General features: G+C 58.5%; 1 protein-coding gene across 7 annotated transcripts; it reads left to right on the forward strand.

Moving 5' to 3' along the window:
* The first annotated feature begins 1589 nt into the window (after window positions 1-1589).
* Window positions 1590-27421, forward strand: TSPOAP1 (TSPO associated protein 1). Of its 7 annotated transcripts, XM_043583948.1 has the most exons (32): window positions 1591-2812; window positions 3616-3723; window positions 4009-4137; window positions 4713-4892; window positions 5447-5632; window positions 6890-6967; window positions 7054-7137; window positions 7352-7441; window positions 7623-7745; window positions 8001-8105; window positions 9522-9572; window positions 9978-9998; window positions 10806-11010; window positions 11621-11793; window positions 12990-13105; window positions 13392-13501; window positions 16299-17129; window positions 17278-17429; window positions 17769-18146; window positions 18232-18450; window positions 18788-18976; window positions 19548-20411; window positions 21043-21142; window positions 21234-21388; window positions 21964-22132; window positions 22500-22571; window positions 22994-23026; window positions 23204-23307; window positions 23392-23463; window positions 23722-23832; window positions 24483-24544; window positions 26257-26418. In XM_043583948.1, the coding sequence occupies exons 1-31, from the start codon at window positions 2477-2479 to the stop codon at window positions 24510-24512; spliced, it is 5574 nt and encodes a 1857-aa protein (XP_043439883.1). In that variant the 5' UTR covers window positions 1591-2476; the 3' UTR covers window positions 24513-24544; window positions 26257-26418. The 7 variants fall into 7 exon arrangements, with proteins under 7 accessions (XP_043439879.1, XP_043439882.1, XP_043439880.1 ...); XM_043583944.1 differs by lacking the exon at window positions 24483-24544 and having other exon boundaries at window positions 1590-2812; window positions 26257-27421; XM_043583947.1 differs by lacking the exon at window positions 24483-24544 and having other exon boundaries at window positions 1590-2812; window positions 18788-18940; window positions 26257-27421.
* The last annotated feature ends 12 nt before the right edge of the window (window positions 27422-27433 follow it).

Below are 27433 nucleotides of genomic sequence, written 5' to 3' on the forward strand. Positions count from 1 at the left end.
CAGATATAGTCACACTCAGGACACATACATATTCAATAGTATACACACATGCAATGATATAAACACGTACGATGTGTGCTACGCATAGAAGAGCAGACAAACACATAGTGATATTCATGTAATAAACACATTTGCTCCATACACACTCACTTATACTGACACATTCATACATGATTATAAATATACAATAGATACATGGTGGCACGTATATCTAGATACACAGATCTAAATAAAGCCATGTCATTGTCGTTACATATACTTACATGACTATATGAGAGTGTGTCATTATGTGTTGTGTAATGTCACGTAACGGCACGCATATACATGTATTGTGACATACGTGTTGTAATTTCTACACTCGAAGTCCTCCCTCAAATACACAGAATAGCACACACTGTGGCGAGCAGACATGTATGCAACGGCACACACGTAGAAACATGCATGCATATATACCCAATGAGACCCACAGAAACATAAGAGCACGCATACACACATACATGCTTCTGTGTACATACATAAACTAATACAACGGCCCCCTCCCACACACACTGACATAAATATATGCCTATTCTATACGCATACCTGCAAATAATGGCATGCATATGTCCCCTGACATAAACACCAGCGACATGCGTGTAGTGGTGCACATGCTGATCTACACACTACTTTAGGGAAGTGAGGATGTCACCTCATCCCCATGAACTCCTCGGCTGTTCCGTCAGCCTGGGTGGAGCCCACACGCAGGGGCCCTGTGGTTCAGTGCTGCTGCTGCTATTCCCCAAGGGTGCCACACGAGGGCCCCCAACCTCGGCAGAGACTGGCTTGTGTGCGGTTGGACTGAGTCCCACGTTCAGAGGGGAAAGGGGCTGCCTCTCTGAGGCCCCTCCCAACACCCCTGTCTCTGGGGATCCCATCTAGGCCCCCGCTCCCACATACAAGCTGACTTGTGGGTAGGAGAGTTCCCATGTCCTTGTCCCCCAAAGCCATTTTCCCATAGCACAAAGGCCTAAGGTTAGACGGAAGATGAACTTCCTTGCCGTTTGGGGCAAAGCCAGCCCAACAGCCTGTGTTGTCTCCCCTGTTGGTGCAAGAAGGCCAGATTGCCCCCGAAATGAAGTCTGCCAGGAGGAAGCTGAAGCAATTCTCTCAGTCAGTTTCTATCACTGTCTCTGCTTCTATCTTCCTGTTTTCATTCTTTTGATTTCTCTGTCTCTCTCTCTCTCTCTCTCTCTCTCTTTGTTTCATCTCAAATCCCATTTTTTCTCTACCTGCCCCTCTTCACGGCTGGCTCTGTCTATCTGTCATACCGCCTCCTGTCTCTGTCTCTACTGGTCTTGGGCTGGGGCCGATGTGGGGAGGACCATCTGCAGCCCCCTCGCCTCAGTACAAGGAAGGCGTGTGGGGAAGAGGGGCGGGAGGCCACATGTAGCGGGTACTGGGCTGGGATCCCGTGAGGAACCTGCTCTTCCCTCTGTCCCGACCCTGCCTGCTGGTCCAGCCCACCAGTCCAGCGCCATCACCATGGAAACCAGCAGCCGACTTCCTATTGGTGGGCGGGAGAAGACAGGGAGGGGGAGGGGAGGGCTGGCTCTCCCCTGCTCATCACCCCCATTCTGAGGCTCAGCCCTCCTCTGCGCCCACCATCTCGGGGCTCCGGGACTGTAGGGGACCCTTGCAGTCCCCAGGGCTGAGGCCAGCAGGGACAGAGACTATGAGGCAAGCAGCCCACCGACCCAGGCCTCCTTAGGACCAGCCGACTGCCCAGCAAGCGGGAGAGCAGCAGCAGAGAGAGGGGCAGGAGATAAAGGACCACAGCGGAAGGTCGAGGATCACCCCCAGCAGCTCCCGCACACCCTAGCCAGGCTGAGGGTCGTGATGGATAGCCAGACTCACAGACGCTGACGGACACACAATGACACCGATGCACACGGCTGCACAACACTGAGCTGCTCAGACACAACCAGTGACAGCATCACACACTGCCACAGCCCTGCAATACAGACACCCACACACATACAGAAACAACTGGTAACTCCGAAACAGGCAGACGGTGACACACAGAGCCACTACCCCCAGCACACACGAGTGGGGGCACCTGTCCTCCAAACACACACAAGACAGCGCTGACCTGAACAGACAGGGCTGGAGACACACGCAAACCCTCAGCCAGGCGCTGCTGTTGGTGGCCTCTGCACATCCTCCCTGCCCCCACGGGGACACCCTCGCTCCTCCACACACCCGCGCACACACATAGCCACGAGCAAACATAGCTCGCATACCCCTAGCTTCAGCTCTGGAAGCTCGGACTCCTGCAGCCTCCTTTGTGGGTGAGGAAGAACAGCCAGCCTCGGATGGAGCCTCGGTGAAGCCAAGAGCTCAGAGAGGAAAGGGTCTGGCCTGGCATGACCCTCGCCAGCCCCTCCATTTGGCTGGGCGATGTCCCCCGGCCTGGGTCCTGGGGCCCCTTGGCAGTATCATGGAGCAACTGACACCTCTCCCACAGCTGGGGGACCCCAGAGCCATGGAGCCGTGGGCCCTGCCCGCCTGGCAGAACTGGACTCCAGGCCAGGGGAGCGAACCCGGAGGCGCAGCCCCAAGCATTGCTGAGATCCCGGCAGCTGGGCAGGTTGGAGAGCTGAGGCCCGGGGAGAGCTCCGAGCCGGAGCCTGAGGGAGCCCAGAGCCCCGGGGCTATGGGGGGCATTGACCCTGAAGGAACCAAAACCGGGCTGAACAGCCTGGGGCACCAAGCAGCAAGCTCCAGACCCAGCTGCCTGAGGCTGGAGGACGAGGAGGTGGAGGCTCTCCCTAAGGTAAGGGAGCTGGGGAGGGCTGGGGTCTCCAAGGTGGGGCCTCTACTGGTGCCCTCCAGCCTGGGCACGATATGTAACCCCACTGCCCACTCCTCCTCTCCTGGCCTGTCTCTGTCTGTGGGTCCTTCTCTGTGACTGTGTGTCATCCCTTCTCTGGGCAGGAATCTCAGTGGCTCCATTTTTTGCCATATGTCTGTCCTTCTGACTCTCTGCCTGTCTGTCTACATCTGGCCCTGCCCCTGCCCCTTCCCTCCGTGAGTCTTTCTTTAACAGTCTGTCTGTCTGTGTCTCCTCCTCTGAGAGTCTCTGTCCTTGGGGGCTGGAGGATCCTGGGGGAGGTGGGGGTGGTGGGGGTGTATGGCGGAATCAGAGACCAGAGGAAGCAGATTCAAGGGAGGGGGCTCAGTGCTGGGTTGAGCCAGGAAGGACAAGGTTTGGGGTAGGTGTGAGCAGCCTCCTATAGAAGATGGAGGGACCAGGGCTTTGGGGGAAGCAAGGGGCCAGAGCGGCCAGAAGGAGCCTGGAGGGGTGGGGCTGGGAGCTTGAGCTGGCATTTCCCAGGGAGAAATGGGCAGAGATGGAAAGAACTGGGGACTAGCAGAGAGGGTCTCAGGGCTAGGGGAGGCCGGTGGGGGCCCCTTCTAGGCCTCTCATGCTTCTCTCTGAAGGCCTAGGACATGGGGGAGAACCTTCTCGTCTCCATGTCTCCTTAGACCATTGGGGGGCAGGATGCTTCCATAGGAGGGCTTTGACAAGGCAGGGTGTGTTTCTGAGGTGCCGTGTCCTGTCCTTTCCCATGCCAGGGCAAGCTGAGCATGGGCTTTGGGGACAGGCCCAATCTGGAGCTGCTGAGGGCCCTGGGGGAGCTGCAGCAGCGCTGTGCCATCCTTAAGGAGGAAAATCAGATGCTGGTGAGGCTTGGAAAGAGAGTCCTGGGTCCTGGTTGGGGCTGGGGGAAGGCAGACTCAGACACCCCAGCCCTCTGCCCCAGTGCCCTCCTCATCCCATAAAGCATCCCTCCAAGTGGGGGCTGCATGGAGGTGATATGATCCCAAGATGCAGAGAGGGTGAACCCCTACTTAGAGTACGCAAGGACTCCATCGTGAGCCCAGGGCTCCAATTCAAGTCCTGGACAGTTAGGATTGGGTCTGCGGGGTGCTCCCCGCACGCCCCAATTCTGGCTGACCCCTTGTCAGAGGAAGAGCAGCTTCCCTGAGACAGAGGAGAAGGTGCGGAGGCTGAAGCGGAAGAATGCCGAGCTGGCGGTCATTGCCAAGCGTCTGGAGGAGAGGGCCCGGAAGCTGCAGGAGACTAACCTGAAGGTGGTGAGGATGGGAGGCTGCTGGATGGAGGCTGGGTGACCAGGGAGAGGGGAGCCAGGCTGGGCCTGAGGGAGTGGGGTTCGGGAGTCATGGACTCCTGGCACCCAGGAAAGTGGGAACGCAGGGGCCAAGGTGTAGAAAGGGCAAATGCTGGCTGGGCTAGGAGGCTGAGGGTTTCTGGAGTTACCGGAGGGAGGGAAGCGTTGGGCGTTCCTGAACAGGCGGGGAGTTTCTGGATTACCACGTGCTGGTGCTGGCTGCAGCCTCCCGCTGAGCTCATCTTTGGGTGAAGGGCTGGTGGGGGCAGGGATGAAGACCCATGACAGTGGCAGCCCTCAATTAGCAGCAGCCTTTGGGCCTAAACTAGGATGTGGAGTTAACCCTTCCAGTCCTGTCTGAGAATTGCTGGGATGGGGTCAAGTGAGGCTAGTGGTCCCCTAAAGCCCCAGATACAGGGTAGAAGCAGGAGGCCATACTTCTAGGTTTTCATCCGAATTCCTCCGTTGGGAGGAGCTGAGGAGTGGGGAGAAGTGCCCCAGCCCTCAGATGACCGTTGGCCTTACTCCTCCTCTGGCCAGGTGAGTGCCCCTGTGCCCCGTCCTGGGGCCAGCTTGGAGTTGTGCCGGAAGGCCCTGGCCCATCAGCGAGCCCGGGACCTCAGTGAGACAGCCAGCGCCCTGCTGGCTAAGGACAAGCAGATTGCTGCCTTGCAGCGGGAGTGCAGGGAGCTGCAGGCCAGGCTCACCCTGGTTGGCAAGGTGCGAGGAGGCCCTGGTCACCCCTTCCAGTTCAGCCCTCCGTAGGGCCACCTGCCTGGCTTGCGGGATGTGGACGAGATGTTGATGAGATGCAAATGAAGCGGGAAGGTAGAAGCTGCTGGGGAGTAGGTTCCCCTGGCAACGGCCCAGGTGGGAGCGGGGAGAAGGAGCCTGAACTGAAGGGGGTGGAGCTATGAATCCCAGACCTGGGAATTTCTGTGCTCCAGGCTTCAGGCTGTATGCCAGCGGGTTTGGCTGTACGAATCCACGCATACCTCACACTTGTGTGGAGCGATGTTCACAAGGCATTTTAGCCCAGTGCCGGGCACACCGTGAGTGCCCAGTAAATGAGTTACTCTGACGGTCTGCACACGGGCTCGCGGAAGCATGTGGCTGTGCAGGCGTGCACCTATGGCCAGGCATGTATGCATGGGAGGCTGTGCACGTTCCCGCGCATCGGAGCCGCTCCGACACCGTGGAGCGCGGGCTCCGCCGGGGATGGTGGGGGGGCGGGCAAGGGTTAGGCCTGACTCCTCTCCGTGTCCCCCAACCAGGAGGGCCCCCAGTGGCTCCACGTGAGGGACTTCGACCGGCTGCTCCGCGAGTCCCAGCGGGAGGTGCTGCGGCTGCAGAGGCAGATCGCCCTGCGCAACCAGCAGGAGCCACCCCCGCCGCCCCGGCCCCCGGGCCCCGCTGCCCCGGCCAGAGCAGGGGCGCCCGCCCCCGGGGCCCCGGGAGAGGTGAGCTCTGGCGCCAGGGCAGGTGTGTAGGCGTCCGGGGATGGGGGTGGGGGAGGCTCTGGTATCTCTCCCTGCACAGCGCTCGAGCCCCGAGGACTCGGTGGTGGCGTGCGCGCTCCAAGGGTTGGGGAGCTTTCCCGACCCCAGGGGGCAGGGTCGCCCGTACCTGCGCTGAGCCGGACCCGGGCGACTCGGGGTCCGCCCTCCGCAGGCCTGCGCCCCACGGGGCCCGCCCCGTCGCCCCTGCCGCGCCGCCAGTGGTACGGCCCGGCCGCAAATCCGCGGTTGCCCTGGCAGCCGCCCGGGGCCCAGCCCGCGCCGCCGCCTCCCGCCGCCGCCGCCGCCGCCGCAGCGCGGGGACGCCCCCTTCAGCTCCCGCCTGGTCCTCCAGGCCCGGTCCCGGCTCCACGGGGGTGGCGGTGCGTCCCCCTCGGCTCCAGGTACGAGCGATCTTCGCCGGGTGCTGGGCGTAGGCGGCCTCTGTCGCGAGGGCTTGCGAGCCCACTCCGGACCCCCAGAAGTTATAGGTCTGGCTCCTCTCCATCCTCTCTACTGGGTCGGCACCTAGGTTCACCTCGTTCTGGAAACAGGGGTGGGAGAAGGTGGATTCCATAGGGACCAAGGCCTCGGTGCGGGGTGGGGGTGGGGGTGCTTCTTGCTCAGATTTTGCCCCTCTGCTTGGCCCAGGGAGGGAGATGCGGCTCCCATCAAGGCCTGTCCTCCCCTAGAGTTTGCACAGATAAATCTGAAGTGCGACAGGGTGGGCTTGGGGGAAGCTAGGAGGAGGGTCTGGCCAGGCTTGCACTGCTCTAGGCAAAGCCCACGTTTGGATGATCCAGAATTCCTAGCTCTGGGAGCACCGCATCCCTGGGGGCTCAGGCAGCCTCCTAGTTCTCTGCCAGTCACTGAAGGACACCCAGGACAGTTATTGAGTGCAGAGCAGGGCTGCTGTTGGAAGCTAAAAAGGGAAAGCTTTGGCCTGGATAAGGGACCCATCTCCCAGGGCACACATGGGTCTCAGGATCTCAAAGCAGTATGTCTGGAGGACACAGGGGCACAGCCTCTGCACTCCCACATCAGCTGGAGGCATGGGCAGGCAGCACCCCCTTCCCTACAGCCCCCATTCCTGGGCAGGGATCTCTTTGCTGACCGTGAGATGGCATGGAAGCCTGCCACAGACAGCCTGGGCAGAGGGGCAGGCTGCTCTGAGGCCCTGTTCTTGGGTGCCAGCCTCCCCACTGCCCCCTGCGTTTGCAGGCCAGGCCCCAAGAGGATGTGGAAAACCCACCCACGGGCCTAGGGGAGCCAGAGAAACAGCAGAGGGTGCAGCAGCTGGTAAGTCCCAGGTCAAGGGCTGGAGGCGACCAGTTGTGGGCAGGTCTGCCTTCTCACATGAGGAGCCCTTGGTTCTGACCCCACAGGAGTCAGAGCTCAGCAAGAAGCGAAAGAAATGCGAGAGCCTGGAGCAGGAAGCCCGGAAAAAGCAGAGGCGATGTGAGGAGCTGGTGAGCTCCCGAGGGCCTCCCCGAGGCCAGCCAGGTGGTGGGCTCCCTCTCAGCTCTGCTTTCACCCTTCTTGTCCTTCGGGGCTCTCCTGTCCTGTTTGGCGCAGGGTCCAGGTGGGGGAGGAAGACCTTGTCTGGGAGGGCAGGGTCCTCTGTGTGGGGAGAGGAGGGGTGTAGGTGCCAGACCCCCGCCCAGAGCTCCCCTGGTCTCTCAGGAACTGCAGCTGAGAGAAGCCCAGAATGAGAATGCCCGACTCGTGGAGGAGAATTCTCGGCTCAGTGGGAGAGCCACGGAAAAAGAGCAGGTAGCGGTTCTGCCCACGGGCTGTGGGGCTGGGCTTCGCTGGGGCCCTGGTCCCTGGGCAGGGGGCTGTCTTCTGTGCCCCCTGAACTGGGCCAGAGTATGAAGGGTACTATTCCCCCTGGTGAGGGAGCTGCTGGGACAAGGCTCACACACCCAGCTCCCTGCCACTCCCCCCTCTCCAGGTGGAGTGGGAGAATGCAGAGCTGAGGGGCCAGCTCCTGGGGGTGACACAGGAGAGGGACTCAGCCCTTCGCAAGAGCCAGGGCCTGCAGAGCAAGCTGGAGAGCCTGGAGCAGGTGCTGAAGGTGAGGAGATTGCATAGGTGGGGGGAGGGTCTTGGTCCCTGATGCAAGGAGAAAGTGGGACGGTAGAACGTGCCCTATGTGGGGCACTGGGGTCTGAGCCCCAGTCCTGGCACCACCAGCCTTGCCCTTCTCTGGCCTCGGTTTCCTTCTTAACAGAAGGCATCCGGAAGACATGGTGTCCAGAGCTCCCACATCTTAGATCTACAGAAATGGTGGAGCCGGGCTCTGGCCTTGACCCAAGGTCTTGTGTTTTAGCACATGCGGGAGGTGGCCCAGCGGAGGCAGCAGCTCGAGGTGGAGCATGAGCAGGCTCGGATCAGCCTGCAGGAGAAGCAGGAGGAGGTCCGGAGGCTGCAGCAGGTGGGGGCAGGGGTGAGGGAAGGGTGGTAGGCTGCTGGACTCCTCAGTCAGCTGCTCATCCAGTGAGCATTTACTGAGCACCCACTGAGTGCTAGGCTTTGTGCTAGGCACTGGGGACAGCGGTGGGGAAAGATCAGGTCCCAGGCCAACCAGCAAATAAGCAGATATGCAAGTGAGGCAACCCCAGTCACTGACGGGCCCTGGTGGGGGGAAGTGAGCAGGGTGGTGTGACGGAGTGACTAGGGTGGGGCCAGGGGCCACTTAAGAGAGGTGGGCAGGGAAGGCCTCTAATACGTTAAGGGTGTGAAGGAGCCGGCTGAAGAACACTCCAGGTAGGAGAATTGAAGCGCAAATGCCCTGTGGCAGGAAAGAGCATGGGGGTCCAGACCAGTTGGCTAGATTATAATAGGTTAGAGAACAGCAGGAATAGGCAAGAGCCAGGTCTTGTCGGGCCTTAAAGAAGAGTGGGTATTTTGTTCTCTGAGGGGTTGGAAACTGTTGGAAGGTCCCAAGCAGGGGAGTAGCATGATCTGATTAATCATTTTAGAAGATCACATGAGCAGCACTGTGGAGGGTGGATTGGGGGAGTGGGTGAGGAGGCAGGTGGTCAGGTGTTGGGGCTGCTGCAGTTCAGGAGGGAGATGACGGCCGTCTGGATGAGGGTGCAGGCGATGCAGGGGGAAACAAGTGGAAGGATGTGAAGTATATTTTAGAGATGGAATTGACAAAACTCCATAGGATTCTAGTTGAGCTCCTGCTTCTTTTAGCCATTTGCTGAGTAAACCCTAATGGAGTGTGGGGCTCTTCACTCTCTAGGAGGTGATGGATGAAGAGGCAACAGGTGTGAGAGTTAGGGAGTCCTGAGTTCTGAGTCCTGTCTTGGCTAAGTTTGGGTTATGTGTTAAACATACAAGTGGACACTTCAAAGACAGTTGGATCTATGGGTTTGGAGTCATGGGGAAGTTGGTCATGGAGATAGGGTTCGGAGTCATCAGTGTGTCTAGTCGTGTGACTAGATGGGACTCCTTGGGAGAGCGAAGAGTGTAAAGTGCCCTGTGCCCATCCCTGTGCCCTGTAGCACCCTAACACTCAAAAGGGGCAAAAGAAAGGGAGCAGGTGAAGGAGGCTGAGAAGGAGCGTCCCAAGAGGTAGGAGGGAAACCCAGAGGGTGGATGTCCCAGAAAGAGAGAAACAGTATCAGACGTGCCTCTCCTTGACACCGTTACCTTCTGGCCTAAGGTATGGTTCTGGGGTGGGATCTGGGAGGGAGGAGCCCTCAGCCTCCCCCTTCCCAGCTCCCCTTTCCTTTTCTTCCCTTGCTTTGCCCTTACGGCTCCCCCCTCCCATCCATCTCCCTCTCTCTCCTCCCCTGTTACTCACCTTTCCTCTCCAACTTTTGCCTCCTCCTACCTGTAGGCCCAGGCAGAAGCCAAGAGGGAACATGAAGGGGCTGTGCAGCTGCTGGAGGTAGGGTCCTTGGAAGTGTCCACCAGCAACACCAGTTTGGGGAGAAGGCAGGGACGTTCAGAGAGGGCTGGAATGGACTGTGTGGGTGTGGAGGGTGTGGGGTTAAGGAAGGGCCCTTAGGTGCTCCAGAGCCTCGGGAATCCCTTCCACTATTGGCCTACTTCTTAGGCAGGGGCACAGCTGGGCAGGGGCTCCTGGGTCTGGTGGCATCAGCCCCCACTACCCCCCACCCCCAGAGGCTGCCTTCACCTGAAATACCCTTCCATTTAGGAACTGCTCAGTCAGTCCAGGGAGCCGACCAGGTGGTGTCCACTTGGGCCCTTGCTCCCTCTCTCCCTCTCTGCGCAGTGACCCGTAGGGTGAAGGGTTCTAACCTGTCCTCTTTGCTTTCCTTTCCTGCCACAGTCAACCCTGGATTCCATGCAGGTACAGCCTCCTGACCCCCCACCTCCCTGGGTTGTCCCCTCCCATGCACCTGTTCAGGCTGCCTGAGCTGGGTCTCCTGCCTCAGGGCCCAGTGGTCCCAGCTCTCACGTGGAACAGAGGAGGGTGTAGCAGACCTGAGAACCTGTAGAAGGACTGGCATTCCTGCGGGACGTGTGTGCCACCTCCTCGGCCCAGAGCTGCCACAGTGCCTGCCAGATGCGGGGCCGACCCTCCTCTAAAACATAGCCACTCAGACCATGAGGAGGTTCCTCACCAGTCTAACCCGTGACCCTCTTGATATTGGCCAGGAGAGAGTCCCAAATGTTGGGACTTTTCTGATACTTGAGAGAAATTCTTGAGAATTGGCTCCTTCCTGCCATAAAGATGTCCCTAGCTCCTGTGCAGGATCTCTCTTGAGGGTGGGGATTTGGGTCACTGACTGAGAGGGTGACAAGCAGCAGAGCCAAAGAAACTCCTGAGGAGACACTGGCAGTGGAGCTGGGAGTGGGAGCCATTCCTTTTGGCCCGGAAGCAACAGGAAGGAGCGAGGGCCACTGCCTGGGGTGTGAGGGTGTGCTGAGTGGGGGGTGGGATTAGCCCTTCTCCGGGAGGGTTGGGAGTGAAGGCCGCCCACAGCTCTGGTGTTTCACCCCCAGCTCAGACACTGTTAAGGCAGTGGGGCAGACAGGTGAGGGCTGGTGCCCAGGCCTAGGGCTGGGTGGGTGGAAGCTGAAGCCTGGTGTGGGGGCTCAGGATGGACTGGGCAGCTTTGCTGGGCCTGGTGGCTTATGGGAGGTCTTGGCCCAGGTCCGGGTTCGAGAGCTGGAAGAGCAGTGCCGCAGCCAAACAGAGCGCTTCAGCCTCCTGGCACAGGAGCTCCAGGCCTTCCGCCTGCACCCTGGCCCCTTGGATCTACTCACCTCTGCCTTGGGCTACAGTACCCTTGGGGACCACCCACCACCCCCCTGCTGCTGCTCTACCCCCCACCCCTGCCGTGGGTCTGGCCCCAAAGGTAAGTGGACCCCAGTGACATTTTGTCTGGAATGCTTTTGTATAGAGCAGACACTTCAGGGCCAGAGAAAGTGCACAACTCACCCAAAGTCACACGGCAAGTTAGGGCCAGGCTGGAATAAGGCTCTGATGGGGGAGAAATGAGATCACAAGAGTGGCTCTCCTGGAGTCTGGCCAGGCATCTCAACCACTGCTCCTCTCCTTCAGCAAGACCTCTGTGGTTATGGCTGGGAATTGGACACTAGGAATCAGCAGCCAGCAGTAAGGGTTTGTAAAGAGCTGGGCTGGGCATCAGTCAGATCCGGAATCCCCAGCTCCTCTCACTTAACAGCCCATGTGATTTTGAGTGTGCTGCTAAACCCGTGAGCTCTGGTTTCCTAAGCTGTAAGATGGGAATAATTCAGTGCACTTCATTGACCTGCTCTGAGGATCATGCGAAATAATGTATGTAAATCACTTCCACCTCTACTTAGTAAGTTTTCCTCAAATATTTCCCTCTTGTAAGGAAACGTGGCTATGGAGGGCCTGACCCCATATCCAAGCAGCCACCCCCGCCCTTGCTCCCCAGTCCCTCCTCAGGTCACAGATCCCATGTGCCATCTTCTCTTTAGACCTTGACCTCCCTCCGGGCTCTCCTGGGCGCTGCGCCCCAAAGTCTTCTGAGCCTGTCCCTGCAACCGTTGTCGGGGTCCCTCGAAGGACGGCCAAGAAGGCAGAGTCCCTCTCCAACTCCTCTCGCTCTGAATCCGTCCACAACAGCCCCAAGTCATGCCCCACACCCGAGGTCAGTGCTGGGGAGGGGCCTGGGGTTGGCCCTATTCTCCTCTGGGGTCCCCAGGGGTTGGGTGGCTGCTGGGCCTTGTGGGGGCCCAAGTTGGGAAGTGGAGCCAGGCCCTGGGAGAGAAGGGCCTGCAGATTCCTCTTTATGGGCCAGGAGCTCGGGTGGAGGCTGCCCTGCTCTCCAGGGCTCACCTGCCGGCCCTACTCTGGGCCGCCCAGCCCCACCCCTCTGGGGCTCACAGAGGCCCTGGAGTCCTGAGCCGGATGGAGGGAGACGCTTGGGCGCCAGGATCCATATAATGAGACTGTTCATGTGAGTGTCTGTAGCAGAAGCAGATGGTTGTGTGAGAAAGAACACGGGTTCTGGGATTCAGATCCCAGCTCTGTTTTAGGCAAGCAAGTGTCTGACTCTTTCTGGGCTTTGGCTTCCTTGTCTGGATTTTGGAGCTAATAGGACCTGCCTTGAAATGTTGTCGTGAGGGTTACATGAAAAGATAAAAGGAAGAGCACTACTGCAGGACGCGCAGTAGGTGCTTAACATGTGGCCGCTATTATTATTACCAAGTGCTTGATCACCTTGTCCCTCTCTCTACTTCTTCCTAAACCTCAGAAATCCGAGGGGGCAAGGCAGGAGCAGCCCTGCCGACCGGGGTTGGGGAAAGTGGTGGAACCCAGCCCCAACCTCTGCTGCCCCCTTGTGGGATGGAACGATGGTGCGGGCTTTGGCTGTGCCGTGGAGGGGCTGCGCTGTCTGCCCCCTGGGTGCCCCCCTTACAGGGGCTTCTCAGGACCTTCTTTCTGCCTCCTGACTTCCAGCTCTTCACAGTCGGAGTGCTTTGCCGTGTTTTTTCCTTAAAGAGACAAACTGCCGTTGGACACCCACTGTGCATCAGAGTGGTTGGCTTCCTCTTCAGTGGGGAATGTGGTCATATTTACTGGGATGGTACAGTAGAGGCCAGGGCTCAGGAGAGATCCAGGTTATACTCACTCCCCTTTGCCAGGGCAGCTTGGCTCTGCCAGGATCTGCTGGCTTGGGTGCTGCTTTAGAAAACACGGAGGCTCATTGCTGCTGGCCTTGTCCAGCATGTGCTGTCTTTCCCTTCTCAAAGTAGTAGGTCCTCTGGCTCATTCTGGAAACCTGCCTGCTTTGCCATTGGCCCTGGGGCCTGGAGAGGACTGGCCCTTTCTGTTTGCCTGCAGGTGGACACAGCCAGTGAGGTGGAGGAGCTGGAGGCAGACAGTGTCTCCCTGCTCCCAGCAGCACCAGAGGGCAGCCGCGGAGGAGCCAGGATCCAGGTGTTCCTAGCACGCTATAGGTGGGACCCTCCCCTTGGCCCCCCATTTCCCTAGTGTTTGGGGTGTATGGGAGGAGGGGCTGGGTGAAGATAGAGGCTTCTGGAGGTGGTGGGCGTCGTTCAGGGATCCCAGTTGGACATGTCCTCTTTGCCCAGTTGGGCCAGGTGGGCACAGTTAGCGCTCCACTTGGCTGACGGTGAAAAATCAAGTCTCCATAAAGGCCTAGTACAGCGGGAGAGAGGAGACGGGATGTGGGGGTAAGATGTGGGTCGCTGTCCTCTTCCTCCTCTGCATCTCCTTCAACAGCTACAACCCCTTCGAGGGCCCCAATGAGAACCCAGAGGCAGAGCTTCCGCTTACTGCTGGCGAGTACATCTACATCTATGGCAACATGGACGAGGATGGCTTTTTTGAAGGTAGGAAGGTGGCAGGGTTATTCTGTCCATCCCCCTGCTTTTGAGCCCCTCTTCACAAAGACCTCCATCCACCCACACGGTCTCCCTGGCATGCTCAGGCCACCAGGACGTTTCAGACTCAGCGAAAAGGCATATAGAGACCTGGCAGCCCACACAGAAGGGGTCTAGAAAAGGGAGCCACTGTCTGACTGCAGACCTACCCCAAGCAGGGCAGGGCAGTGCCTGCCACAGTCCAGATGATGAATGGGGTCACGGGGAATTTTGGCTGAATTTGCTTTTGTGCTTCCAGACAGGGCATGGCAGTGCTTAACACTAGTGATCTTGAAGTTGGGCATGTAGCAAAGATCTGAAGCTGGACTCCAGCTGGGTGTGGGGGAGGGAGAACTAGGGTCCAGAGCCCAGGAAAGGGTGTCAGTGAGTAGTCAGCAGGTGTCAGGGCCCAGGCAGGGCGTGGGCTTCAGGGCAGTGCTCCAGGGCCTGTGGGAAGCTCAGACACCTGAACAGAAGCCCCATTACTGAGACTGGGCAATAGGGTGGGGCCTGCCGAAGAAATGGTCTTGGGAGACCCAGGTTGGCCCTGGCCAGATAGCGGGGAGAATGGCCCTGGGCTGAGACTGGGTTGCGGTGTAGGCAGGGCAGGGTGAGGGCCATAACCAGGGGCGGGGATTTAGGAACGAGGTTAGATCTGAATCCGTAACACCCAAAGCTTTGGGTTTGTAAGGCCAGGTCTTCAGTGCCCACTCAGCATGCCTTCCCCGGGCCCTGCATCTGTTCTTTGAGTAGCTGCTGTGAACTGCGGGGGAAGAGCTAAACTCCTCAGAGGGATGGGTGACCGAAAGTGGGATTAAATATTTCCCAGAAAACGACTTTTTAAATGAAAAAAAACAAAAACCCAGAAGCCAACAACTTTTCTTGGAGGGGGGCAGCAGGAACACAAATGTTCAGTAAGCACAAATGATTAGAATTTGAACTATATGATCTGGGATAGGTTTAAAGGCTCATGGAGACAACAGGGGCTGGGATGCCATGTTCGTCATCACGCTTAGCTAAGCAACTGCTTCTTCTATGACTGGTCCTGCCTGGACTGCTGTCGGTGGTTCAAGCTTTGAGCATGTGTGCCTGCCTCTGACTAGGGCTCCAGCACCAGCCCAACAGGGCGGTAGATGTGCTTAGCGTGGAGGCTCCTACCTTCTTAAGTGTTAGTGCTGACATTAATATTCTCAGGCTCCCATAACAAATTACCAATAGAAATGTATTCTGTGACACCTCTGGAGGCCAGAAGTTTGAAATCAAGGTGTCGGGAGGGCCACACTCCCTCTGGAGGCCCTAGGGGAGATTCTGTTCCCTGTCCCTTTCAGCTCCTGGTGGTTCCAGGTGTTTCTTGGCTTGTGACCACGTCACTCCAGTCTCTGCCTCTGTAGTTACGTTACCTCCTCCTTCTCTTCTCTCAGTGTCTCTCCCTGTGTGACTCTTATAAGGACACTTGTCATTTGATTTAGGACCCATCCATATAATCTGGAATGATCTCATCTCAGGCCCCTTAACTTAATTACATCCGCAAAGATGCTTTTTCCAAATAAGGCCACACTCACAGGATCCATGGGTTAGGATGTGGACATACTTTTGGGAGGTTACCGTTTGATCCACGACAAGTGCTTATATTCTCTAATGTATTGAAAATCACTATTGTTTCTTCAAGTTCCCATGCTTTCCCCCCACTCCTAGCATAAGCAGAGAGCGAGGGTGTTGGGGAAGCTGGAAGTCCCCCCACTGCAGCTCAGACCTGTCTTCCTCTTCAGCACCCTCTTTCTTAAACCCTGGCCTCTGCTTTCCCTTCCTCCTAATAAGGCATAGCAGCCATTGGCTCATCTGTCCCCTGGGAATCCTTTCCCTTCTCCCAAATTAGCAGTGACAGGGCATGCTGTGTGCCCACTTTCTTCCTTCCTTGACATCCCTCTGTTGTCATGTGTTCAGGGGAACTGGAACTTACCTTTGGTCAGCGCCTGGACTGACCACCAGTCATGTTCCTAGACACAGGCTCGCTATGGGTCCTCATCCCTTCTAGAACCATATGGGAATCTGTTCTCTGGCACTTAGGCCTTTTGTGGCTGAAGAGTCCTTCCCTCACCCTGATCAGGTGGTGCTTTCCTCTCCCTTTGAGGATGTCTGTTTTCCACAAAGGGAAGTTCAAGGGCGCCCCTGTCCCTACTACTCAGGCCCTTGGAGTTTGAAAGTTTTCAAATGTACAGAAAAATGAAAGAGTAATACAGCGAATACCTATATACTCACCACCTACGTTCAACAGTTGTTAACATTCTGCCATATTTGCTTTTTCCATCTGTAGGTTAAAAATGAAAAGTGATGTAAAAGAGAGTTGTAGACATCATGACATTTCGCCTAGCCCTTCAGCATGCATCTCCTCAGAACATGGTTCTCGGAGAGCCTTGTGGTGCTAGCACCTGGGAGCTTGTTAGAAATGCAGACTCGCAGCCCCACCCAGACCTAACTAAATTAGAATCTGCATTTTAACAAATCTTGAAGCGATTCATATGCACATTAACATTTAAGAAGCGCTGTCCTAGATCACCACAGTACTGTTATTACACCTACGAATATTAGCAATGACTCCTCTACTGCAGATGTTGAGTGTTCTTGCCTTTTAAAAGTGCTCACAGATGAATGTTGGTTTGGATCAAATGCTTAAGATCACCCACTAACCGTTGCTAAAATGCATTTATTGGACTGGTTTTTCTCTACCTCCTCTCTGTCTTCCCCTTCCCTGCCCTCCCTCTGCCAGGGGAGCTCATGGATGGCCGAAGGGGCCTGGTCCCTTCCAATTTTGTAGAGCGTGTGTCCGACGATGACCTCCTGACCTCCCTCCCTCCGGAGCTGGCCGATTTGTCCCACAGCTCAGGCCCCGAACTCAGTTTCCTGAGTGCAGGCGGGGGTGGCAGCAGTAGCGGGGGCCAGAGCAGCGGGGGACGCAGCCAGCCCAGACCTGAGGACGAGGCTGCGGGGGACGAGCTCAGTCTGAGCCCCCAGCCTGAGGGCCTGGGCGGGCCCCCTGCTGTGCCTTACCCACGGGGTCTGGTGGTCCTCAGGCAGCTGGCCCACAGTGTGGTGCTGGCCTGGGAGCCGCCTCCTGAGCGAGTGGAGTTACGCGGCTACCATATCTGCGTGAACGGGGAGCTGCGTCAGGCCCTGGGGCCGGGGGTGCCCCCCAAGGCTGTGCTGGAGAACCTGGACCTGCGGGCCGGGCCCCTCCGTGTTTCTGTGCAGGCCCTGACCAGCCAGGGCAGCTCCGACCCTCTGCGCTGTTGCTTGGTGGTGGGTACCCGGGCCGGGGTGGTACCTAGCCAGCTGCGGGTCCATCGACTGACAGCCACGTCTGCTGAGATCACCTGGGTGCCCGGCAATAGCAACTTGGCCCATGCCGTCTACCTCAATGGGGAAGAGTGCCCCCCTGCCCGCCCCAGCACCTACTGGGCCACCTTCTGTCACCTGCGGCCTGGTACTCTCTATCAGGCCCGAGTGGAGGCTCAGCTCCCACCTCGAGAGTCCTGGGAACCAGGCTGGGAAAGGCCGGAGCAGCGGGCTGCCACCCTGCAGTTCACCACACTCCCAGCAGGTATGCAGGCTTGCTTGGGCTTTGACACTCTGTAATACTCAGAAGGCCAGACCAGGGGAAGTGCATTTTCAGGGAAGTGGGAAACGAGGCTGGTGCCTCTGCAGGTGAGTGTCCTGCATACCTGGGTCTGGTACCGTCCCCCCCTCAGGCCCACCTGATGCCCCCCTGGATGTGCAGATTGAGCCGGGACCCTCCCCTGGAATCTTGATCATCAGCTGGCTCCCAGTAACAATTGATGCTGCTGGCACTTCCAATGGCGTCCGGGTCACGGGCTATGCCATCTATGCTGATGGGCAAAAGGTATGGCCTGGGGACTCTGGGTCTCTCCTTGGGATATGGGTCTCTCCTTGCCGTGCTCAGAGACCTCATCTCCCCAACCTGGCACAGAGATGCCCTGCCGCTGGCATTTGGGCACTGGGTGCCCATTTGGGCAAGCAGATAGGTCGAGGGCATGGGCTTTGAGAGCAGACGACTGTGATTCAAACACCAGGCCACCACTGAAGCCCTGTGGCCAGGAGGATTGAGTGAGATAAGACATGCCAAGGCCTTAGTGTGCTGCCTGGCATCATGCTGACTGCCGTTGCTAACCATCATCGTGTCTTCGACTCAGCCACCTCCACCTCTACCCTCTACCTGCAGATCATGGAGGTGGCGTCACCCACGGCAGGCAGCGTGCTGGTGGAGCTGTCCCAGCTGCAGCTGATGCAAGTGTGCCGTGAGGTGGCTGTGCGCACCATGTCACCCCACGGCGAGTCAGCTGACTCCATTCCAGCTCCTGTCCCCCCAGCCCTAGTGGCGGCCTGCCTACCAGCCACGGTCTCTTGCCCCTCACCGCGGCCGGGCTCGGAAGCCAGACCACCCCTTGCTCCAGCCTCCCCGGGGCCTGGAGACCCCAGCTCTCCCCTCCGGCGCCCTGACCCCCACGGAACTCGAGAGCCCCCCGGGGCCCCCCCAGCAAGCCCTCCCAGAGAGGCAGCAAAAGGATCCCCCGAGGAGCCCCCAGCACCTTGCTCCCAGGTACCCTGCTGGGGAGAGGGGGAACAGGTGGAGGCTGGGACAGAGGCCGAGGGCTTGGGCCCTTCCTCAGTACCCACCATTCCAGGAGGAGGCTGGGGCAGCTGTGCTGGGCACCTCAGAGGACAGGAGGGCCAGCGAGCCAGCTGTGGGAGAGAGAGCTCCTGACCCTGCAGCTTCACCGCTGGCCCAGGAAGAGGCCCTTCTGGCACCCTGCTCCACCCAAGGAGCTCTCGCCCAGCGAGTGCCCTGTGCTGAGGCCTGCCGCGGAGGAGAGGCAGGGTCTGGGCTGAGGCCCAGGGCTGAGGTACGGAGCTGGGGACACACTGGGCCACCCAGAGAATTGGGGCCTGCCTCCCTGCCTCTGCCAGCCAAAATCTGGGTGTCCTCTCCATCTAGTTTCTGTTCTGGTGTGTGCTCTGTGTCTGCTTCTTTGTCACTTTGTCTTCCCAGATTCCTCTTTTCTTTTTGGCTACTATCCTCTTCCCCCCACCCCCACCCTTGTGCACACCCCCCAGTTGGGACATGACTCTCTCTCCCTCTGCCAAGGGACCCCTGTCATTCCAGCTAGGGCTGATCCTACTGGAGCCCCCTATGCCTCCTCAAACCCTTCCCTCTGTCTTCCTTTGTCTCACCTCTTGCAGAGGGAGGACACGGCAGAGCTCGGGGTCCGTCTGGTGAACTCCCTTGTGGACCATGGCCGCAATTCAGATCTCTCAGACATCCAAGAGGAGGAGGAGGACGAGGAGGAGGAGGAAGAGGACCTGAGTTCCAGGACTTGCTCTTTCCAGAAGCAGGTTGTTGGCAACAGCATCGGGGAGAATGGGGCCAAGGTAACGGGGTGAGGATGGGCTCGTGGGCCCTAGACCTCTGGTTCTCGGGTCTCTGTCCTTCGTGTCAGCAGCTGCTCCAACCACCACTGAGTGCCAGCAACATTCTAGGTGTGTGGCCTGGGCCCTGTCCCGAGCAGTAGATAGGAAGTTACTCAGGATTCTGCCCTCCTGGGAAGAAAGGAGAGGCTGAGGAGCCCTCTTCTGCCCCTTCTCCTGCTCCAGCCTGCCACATGCAGCACCCTGGTCTCCTGAGATCCTTTCTGGGAGCCTCTGGGGAGGGGTGGGGAGGCCTCCCTGCTGTCACAGGTGTGGTCTGCTCCCTGCTGCTCCTGTCCCTCGGGCCCCAACATCTGTGCAGCCTGTTCCTGGGGTGTGTTCTCTAATTCCTCCTCTGGCTGTGCTCTGGACTTGCTGTGTGGCTTTGGGCCAGCCCCCTCTCTGGTCTTTCCTCTTGTAGGAAGCTGAGGGAGGGCTGTGGGGTTGCATGGAACCCCTCCCCTCATTTGAGGACAAAGGTCACAGCTGTCTCCTCTTCCCACGGACCTCTCTTCCCCACTGCCCTTCCCCCCAGCCCCAGCCCCAGCCTGACCCCTTCTGTGAGACCGACAGCGACGAGGAGATCTTGGAGCAGATCCTCGAGCTGCCCCTCCAGCAGTTCTGCAGCAAGAAGCTTTTTAGCATCCCTGAAGAGGAAGAAGAGGAGGACGAGGAAGATGAGGGGGAGGATGAGGAAGACGAGGAGAGGCCAGGGGCAGGCTGTTCTTCTCGAGACCCCGGCCCACCCGAGTCTGCATTGCTGGGGCTGGGCTGTGACAGTGGTCAGCCTCGAGGACCTGGCCTGTGTCCCTTGTCTCCAGAGCCCTGCAGGGGTGGGGACCGCCTGGAAGACATACCAGGACTAGTTGGTGGAAGCATCCGGAGGAAAGGAAGTGGCTCCCCTGAGAAGCCCCCAAACCGCAGGCGGTCCCCAGATCCCCGTGAACACTGCAGCCGACTTCTCAGCAACGGCGGGCCCCAGGCCTCCGGACGACCGGGCCCCACACGGGAGAGGGGCAGTCCCCCTGTGGGCGAGGGGACCAAGGGTGTGCCAGAGGCTGGTGGGAGAGGGCGGCCGGCCCCTTCCCGGAGATGCTCCCGTGGCCGGGCTCCAGAATCTAGCCTGGCCGGCTGCTTCTCCCCCAAGTGCTTGGAAATCAGCATCGAATATGATTCTGAGGACGAGCAGGAGGCGGGCAGCGGTGGCATCAGCATCACCAGCTCCTGCTACCCTGGAGATGGGGAGGCCTGGGGCACGGCCCCCATAGGAAGGTCCAGGGGGCCTCTGAAGGCCAATTCGGGCCCCACCCCCTACCCACGCCTTTCGGCCTGGGAGAAGGGGGAGCCAGAGCGGAGAAGCCGCGGTGCGACTGGCAGAGCCAAGGAGCCACCCTCCCGGGTCCGTGCCCACTGCCCACCCTGGCGGCCCCCTGCCTGCTGCCGCCTGGTGGCTCTGCTTGCTGCCCACCAGCCACTCCCATTCCACGCTGCCGCCTCCATCCGCAGAGGTGGGGCTGGGCCTCTGGGCTCCCTCACCCGCCTCCTCCCACCCGCATTCCACTGCTTTGCTGCTTCTGCCTGTCGGAACTGGGATGCACAATATTCTGTTACCGCTAGTCGCCAATTGCCGCCAGCCAGCCCCCTGCCTCTGGGCAGGGTGGCCCTGTGCTTAGCTTAGTTACGTCTTCAGGACACTGACGGTGATGTCCAGCATCACCCGACCCCGATGCTGAGAAGAGGCCCTCCTCTCCCATGCTCCTCGGCCAGCTCTGAGACCCTCCCTCTTCTGCACTCACCAACAAGGGTGGCCGGAGCCGGGGTCTCCCCTTCCGCTCTTCCTCCCCCCGTGGGGGTGTCTGATGTCTCCGAGAGATTGGGCCCAGGCTCCAGGAGAGGAATGTTGTGTCCCGGCTCTGCTGTGCTGCTTATGCTGACGGGGCAGAGCTGGGGAGCGCGTGTGGGGTCCTGCCCCTGCTGATGCCCCACCAGCGGCTGGTGTGTCACTTCTCTCTGCTGCGCTCTCTTTGCAGGCAACAGAGACTGGGGAGCCCAGAGGGCAGGACAGCTCTGGGCGGAGGGGCCCCCTGCGGAGAGGGGCCCAGGCCCCCAGGACGGGCGGTACCGAGTTGGGTGAGCATCCGAGGGGGGCTGGGTGAGGCCGAAGGGGCCTTTCCTAACCTAACCCTTTGGCGAGACCTTACTGTCATCGCTCTTTCCACAGCCTCTCTGAGGAGCCCCCCGGCAGAAGCGCCGGTTTACCAGGACCTACCTGTCAGGGCCTTTGTGGCTCTGTTTGACTATGACCCGGTGTCAATGTCACCCAACCCTGACGCTGGGGAAGAGGAGCTCCCCTTCCGGGAGGGCCAGATCCTGAAGGTGACTGACTGATTGTCCAGGTCCCCCACCCTCTCTCCTCTCCTGTACTGGAGGTGTCCTAGCCTTCACGGGGGAGACCACAGCTTCCAGAGCCAGAGTCCTGACTCTGACACTTGCAGCTGTGTAACCTTGAGTAGATGCACTAGCTGCTTTGGACCTTAGTTTCCTCAGTGGTAAAATGGGGCTGATGTTCATGTCCACCTCCCAGAGATGGTTGAGGATTAGGTTCAGGGCATGTGGGTTACTTCAGTGGCCCGGGCACACCGCACAGTGTAACTGCTCCTGGTAACGTTACAGTTTTCACTGAGTCTACAAGTATTTACTCCAGGCTTTTTGCCGCTGTTCAGAGGTTACAGAGATCTAGCCTGGGGTGGGCTGGGGCGATGGACGTGCAGGCAGTGAGTGATGCTGTATGAATCCTTATTCTTGGCTGTTTCCCCCTGTTTCCTATTTCACGACCCACAGAAGGTAGAGCATTCTTCTTCAATTCTGAGTGTGGTGCTGTGGGGCTCAGGGCCTTGGAGCCAGGGAGCAAGCCGTATTGGCCTTTTGAGATGACTGGTCTTTGCCGGCAGGTGTTTGGGGACAAGGATGCCGATGGCTTCTACCGTGGTGAAGGTGGGGGTCGGACAGGCTACATCCCCTGCAACATGGTGGCTGAGGTGGCTGTGGACAGTCCCACAGAGAGACAGCAGCTGCTCCAGCGGGGTTATTTGTCCCCAGATATTCTCACTGAAGGCTCAGGTATGTCCTGCTGCTGTCCCTTACCTACCTCCCACCACCCCAGTTCCAACTCAGTCCCTCCTGAGCCATCTGTATGTCCAGGGTGGCCAGGGAACATCATTTATCCGGAGTCTAGCAGAACCTGTAGGGCCTTGTAGAGACCAGTGTGGCCACAGCAGTTCGCTTGCCACGTGGAACGGGGGTCTGTTGCAGAGGGGATGGGCCATGAAGTTTGGGTCCTTCAGGTCTAGGATGGGAGAGGAAAGCCCTTTAGAAACTTGAGCACAAGAACCCTGGCACAGTCCAAAGAGGAGACTCCAGAGACACTATTCTGTCCCCCTCCCTTGCCTCAGTTTCTCTCTTACATATACTTGCTTTTCTGGATCAGGGAATGGTCCCTTTGTGTACTCTACAGCCCGCACAGCTGGGCCTCCCCCCAAGCCCCGCCGCTCCAAGAAAGGTGGGTGAGACCCCCTTCTCCCTCGGGGCCTGTGAGGATGAGTGGGGGTGGGGAGCACTGCTTGGCTTTCTGGGGAGACATGAGTGGGGTTTTGAGCAGGTAAAGGGAATTAGGGCAGACCTTCATCCACATCCATTCCCTCCACTGGGGAGCGTCCTTTTAATGGGGACGGGGAGTGGTTTGCCGGGGCCTCTGCTCCAAAAAGCACCTGACTGTAAATTCTGTGCAGCCTGGAGCAAGTCCTTGACCTTTTCTGGGTCTTAGTTTACTACCAAATCCAAAGGGCTGGGCTCTGTTCCCTGAACATCTTTTCTCCTGTATCCCCTGCGTGAGACCGAGCATCCTGCCTGCCCTGCACCACCCCCAGCCTGGGATGAGGAGGGAAGTGAAGGGCAGGGCTCACCTGCACATTCTCTCCACAGCTGAGGCAGAAGGCTCTGCCCAACCCTGTGCAGGTAGGGGCCATTCCTGTGCAGGGGAGACTGGGGAGAGGTGGGGTTGGGTGGCCCCTCTGGGCTCTCTCCAAGGGCTGCAGCTAGTGGAGAGGTAGTGAATAGGGGCTCAGCAGTGTGGAGGATGCTATGGTGTAGGGGGTCCAGAGAGTCCCCAGTCCTCTCCCCCTTCTCCTGCAGGCCGCCCCCAGCAGGTCTCCTCTGCCAGCTTGAAATCCTCCCGTTCCATGGTGGCTGCATTTGACTACAACCCTCGGGAGAGCTCCCCCAACATGGATGTGGAGGTGAGGACCCCCACAGACAGCCCAGCCAAGGGGGTGGTGCAGGGCCTCCCCAGGGCTGACGTCGGCCTCTTGGGCTTTCCACAGGCAGAGCTGCCCTTCCGGGCAGGCGACATCATTACTGTGTTCGGTGACATGGACGATGATGGTTTCTACTATGTGAGAACATGGGGAGGGGCGGGGAGTTGCTATATATACCCCCTTCACCAGCCCTTCCAGGGAGGGCTCTACCAGAGCCAGGGACAGGGATGAGCAAGGGTTCCTAAAGGAAACCTGGAGGAATGGACCAGGCATTGACATGGACCAGGCCATGACAGTGATGTTGACCTCAGGCTGTTCCCCCAGGGGCTCCAGGGCTGAGGGGGTGGGGCTGAGGCCTCTTTCCTAGTCTGAGCCTCATCAGCATCTCCTCCCCAGGGGGAGCTCAATGGACAGAGGGGCTTGGTTCCATCCAACTTCCTGGAGGGCCCTGGACCTGAGGCGGGCAGCTCAGACAGGGAGCCTGGGACATCCCAGGCCGAGAGTCAGGTCAGTGAAGAGCTGGGCTCCCAGCTCAGGAGTTGGGGCTGTACCCTGCCAGAGTGGTGGTGGGGGCTCAGACAGTGTTGTGGGAGGGGAGCAGTTGGCTATAATCTGGGGGAGCACTGTGCAGAGTGAGGCTTCGAGGGAGAGCCCTACCAGGGCCAGCTCCCTCCCAGTATGTGCCGCTCTCTGCAGAGGAATGACGGCTGTGACCCTGATCCCAGGCCCATCTCTCCCAGCTACCCGCACCCCGCGGGCTGATGTCGGTGAGGGGCCTTGTGAAAAAGGACCCCTCTAGCCCTCACACCTGTAACTAGTCATAGCCCGGGTTTCAGGGAACCTCCTACCCTGTCTCCCAGGTGTCTTTTAAGCCAGTTGCCCAGCAAGGCCCAGCAAGCTTCCTGGGTCCTTGTTCTTAGAGCTTGCTTCTCCTTGGGGTGGGTGGAATACAGCTGAGTTAACAGCCTGACGGCGCAGGGAGAGGGGATGGGTCCTGGCCCCAGGGGGAAACCCTGGGCATCTGTCCGCAATATTTACAGAAGCAAAGGCTGTGCAAAGCAGGACCAGTTCCTGTGAGCTGAGTGACCTGGTGACTGGGCAGGGAGTATGTGAGTCAGTCCATAACCCAACTCCTCTCTTTGTTCCCTGTTCTTCAGAGAATGAGGAGGAGACGAGTCCAGTGCTAGATGGAGATAGATATATATAGAGAGAGCAACATGTAAGTGGGGGACTGGCCCCCTCTGTTCATGTGACTCCCCACTCCTTACGTCACCATAATCAGATAGCACTCCTTTGTCCTGAATACTGGAGCTGACCTGGCTTCTCTGCTTTCTCCTAGGGATTGGGGGAGGGAGATCTTGCTGTGGAGCCAGATCTGGGTGCAGGATCATCCTCTCCTTTTGTTTTTACCTTGGGCAGTGCCAGCTGCTATAGGAATACATGTCATTTTAGTATATAATGCCCCATATTAGCTGACTCCTCATATTCTATAGCTCATGCGGCTTGTAGAATGTGGTGTAACATCCATATTGTGACTCATCTGTGTATTATGATACCATATGACTATGGTATTATAATATTGTGATTATTATTGGTGACAGAAGGATGATATGGTAATTCCACCAGTAATAATAGTCTCCCCACCCTTGTCCTCTGCATCATGACCTGTTAGGGGATCAGATGTATGATTTTACTTCCAATTCTCAATTTTCTCTGCCAGAGAGAATAAAAGGGGGGCTTAAACGATTGAAATCCATAGATAACCCGAAACCATTCATCTCTGGGGCTCAGAGGCCCCTTTGTTTGTTTCCCCAGTAACCCCTCCCTCCTGGGATGCTATGGAAGGAGCCCTGGGAAGGCGTGGCTGGTTAGTAGTAGACACCTTGGCCTCTAGGTGCCGGCAAACCTCTTTGAGGGCAGGCCCTGCCATGTCACCAGGGCCTTGGGTTGGGGGGTCCTAGGCTGGGCACCCAGCTCTCTTGCCTCTGGTCTGGGCTTTATGGCTGGCTCTGGCCAGGAGACTGCCAGGCTGTGGTGGTGAGTCGGGGGCAGGCATTGAGGAAGGGACTGGAGGGCAGGGATGGGGAATTCGTTGGCGGGCAAGATCTGATTGGGCTGTGCCAGGCACAGGAGGTCGAGGTAAGGATGTGGGAATGGGGAATAGGGGTAGGGAGGCTTCCCGGTGGCTCTCCTGTTCACCCAATCCCTGTCCTTTAGGCCACTAATGGCACTGGCTGGGCCTGTGCCAAGAGGAGCCATTCATGGTTGCCAGTGGAGCTAGGAGGAGGTTCAGCAGGGGACATATGCTGACAGAAGCAGCAGGGCAGCCTCCAGAGCTAGCGGTGGGGCTGAGTGGTGCGGTTCTGGCCCTGGCTCCCCACAGCCCTCGGAGAGGTCATTTAAGGAAGAGTCCCAATCTCCTCCTCATGGGACTGGAACACTGCATCTGCTGGACTGGCTGAGCGTGCTGCTTCTGTCTGTGTGGCGGTGCAGGAACTGCTTTCCCTAGTGGGGCAGGGGGGTGGCGGTGGCTGCTTCTAAGTGGTCCTGGTCTTCCTTGCTGTGAGGGGGTGACATGGGGGAATTGGGGGCACCCATCCCGAGGGGTAGGTCTGAAGACTTCTGAGCTCTGTCAGCCCAGTACCCTTTAGGAAGACCCAGAGAAGGGGAGCGGCTTGCCCAGGTTCTGGAAGCAGAACTGGACTCTATGTCTGTCCCTCTGACTTCCAGCTTAGTGTTCCCTCAGCATTCACCTCTCTGAGCTCTGTGTGTTGGGGGAAGTGGGGGGGGGGGGCTGGGTAGTGGGGCTCTGGTTCTTGACCATGGGTCTGTGACATGGAGGGCTCTAAGTACCTGAGATTGTAGGGCGAAGGTGTCAGGTTGGGGCAGGGAGCCAGGTCCTGACTTTGTCCCTTTTCTCTCACATTTCAGGACTGGGCCAGCTCAGCACAAGGGCCCCTACTGCCCAGAGGCTGGTCCTGTGCCCCTGGCTCTGGCAGCTTCCCCACAATTGAACTGGGGGGGCCACAGGGCACAAGCGAGAAGGTGTGGGGTCTCCTCTCCAAGGGAAAGCAGCTCCTAAGGAAACTGGGCTCTGGGAAGAAGGAGTGATGCTGTGGCCCATCCTGCAGGCAGAAGCGGCCCCCTGAGGCCCCTGGGGTCACGGGGTGGGGAAGGCCTTGGACGCCCATTCTTCTGAGTTAACACTGTGGCACTTGGATGGGAATCAGAGACTCTTTGAAGGTCAGAGCTAGATGAGTCCTCAAGGATGAATCCTCTGGAGGGGCACCTTCCTCTTATAGGAGGGGAAACTGAGCCGCAGAATGAGGAAATCACTCGGTCAAGGTTGCTGAGCACCTCAGTCACAGAGCCAGGACCTGTGACTGCCCGTCCATCCACCTATGCCTACTTTCCCGCCACACGATGCTAGTCCCTTCTTTGATCCTCCCCGCTCCGATGGCGCAGGCTATCCTGACATGTCTTCCTTTCCCTGAAGGCAAGTTTGCACTGGATCCCCCTGGAGCCCCCCTCCCCATGGGGCAGGCGGGCGGAACCCTGTATATATGTACATACTCAGTGCCTCAGTCCAGCCTCCTCCACCTCGCTTCCACCGCACAGGCCCAGGAAGGAGACAGGCCATGCCAAAGCGGGCCTAACCCCGCTCCATAGTGCTCCACCCCTCCCTGCCAGCCCGGCCTCCTGGCCCCTGTGTGTCTCACCCCCAAAGGCCCTGGGGCCAGCGGGCAGAAAGCAGGAGTTGGGTTTGCCTTATTTTGCTCATTGGATTCAACTTCTCGTTTGCATCATTTTCCTCTGGCCCCTGTTGGAGTCTGGGGGCTGAGGAAGAGGACAGATTTATGCAGCTATTTTCATACATTCCCTGTCCAGAATGGGGTAGAGAGCTCTCCACCCTTACCCTCACCACCCCCTCTAACCCTGCGGCTGGGTGAGTGTCTCTGCATGCTTCCTTCACTGTGGTGGGAGATCGTTCGACTGAACCCCCACCCCCGGCCTTGGTCTCCAGGGGTGTGGAATGGTGGGGGTATTTGTTTAAAAAGACATTTTATTATAATAAAGTCTATTTTCACAAAACCCATGCTGGGCTCTA

This window comes from Prionailurus bengalensis, chromosome E1 (assembly GCF_016509475.1).
Source record: "Prionailurus bengalensis isolate Pbe53 chromosome E1, Fcat_Pben_1.1_paternal_pri, whole genome shotgun sequence".
NCBI classification, from domain to species: domain Eukaryota; kingdom Metazoa; phylum Chordata; class Mammalia; order Carnivora; family Felidae; genus Prionailurus; species Prionailurus bengalensis.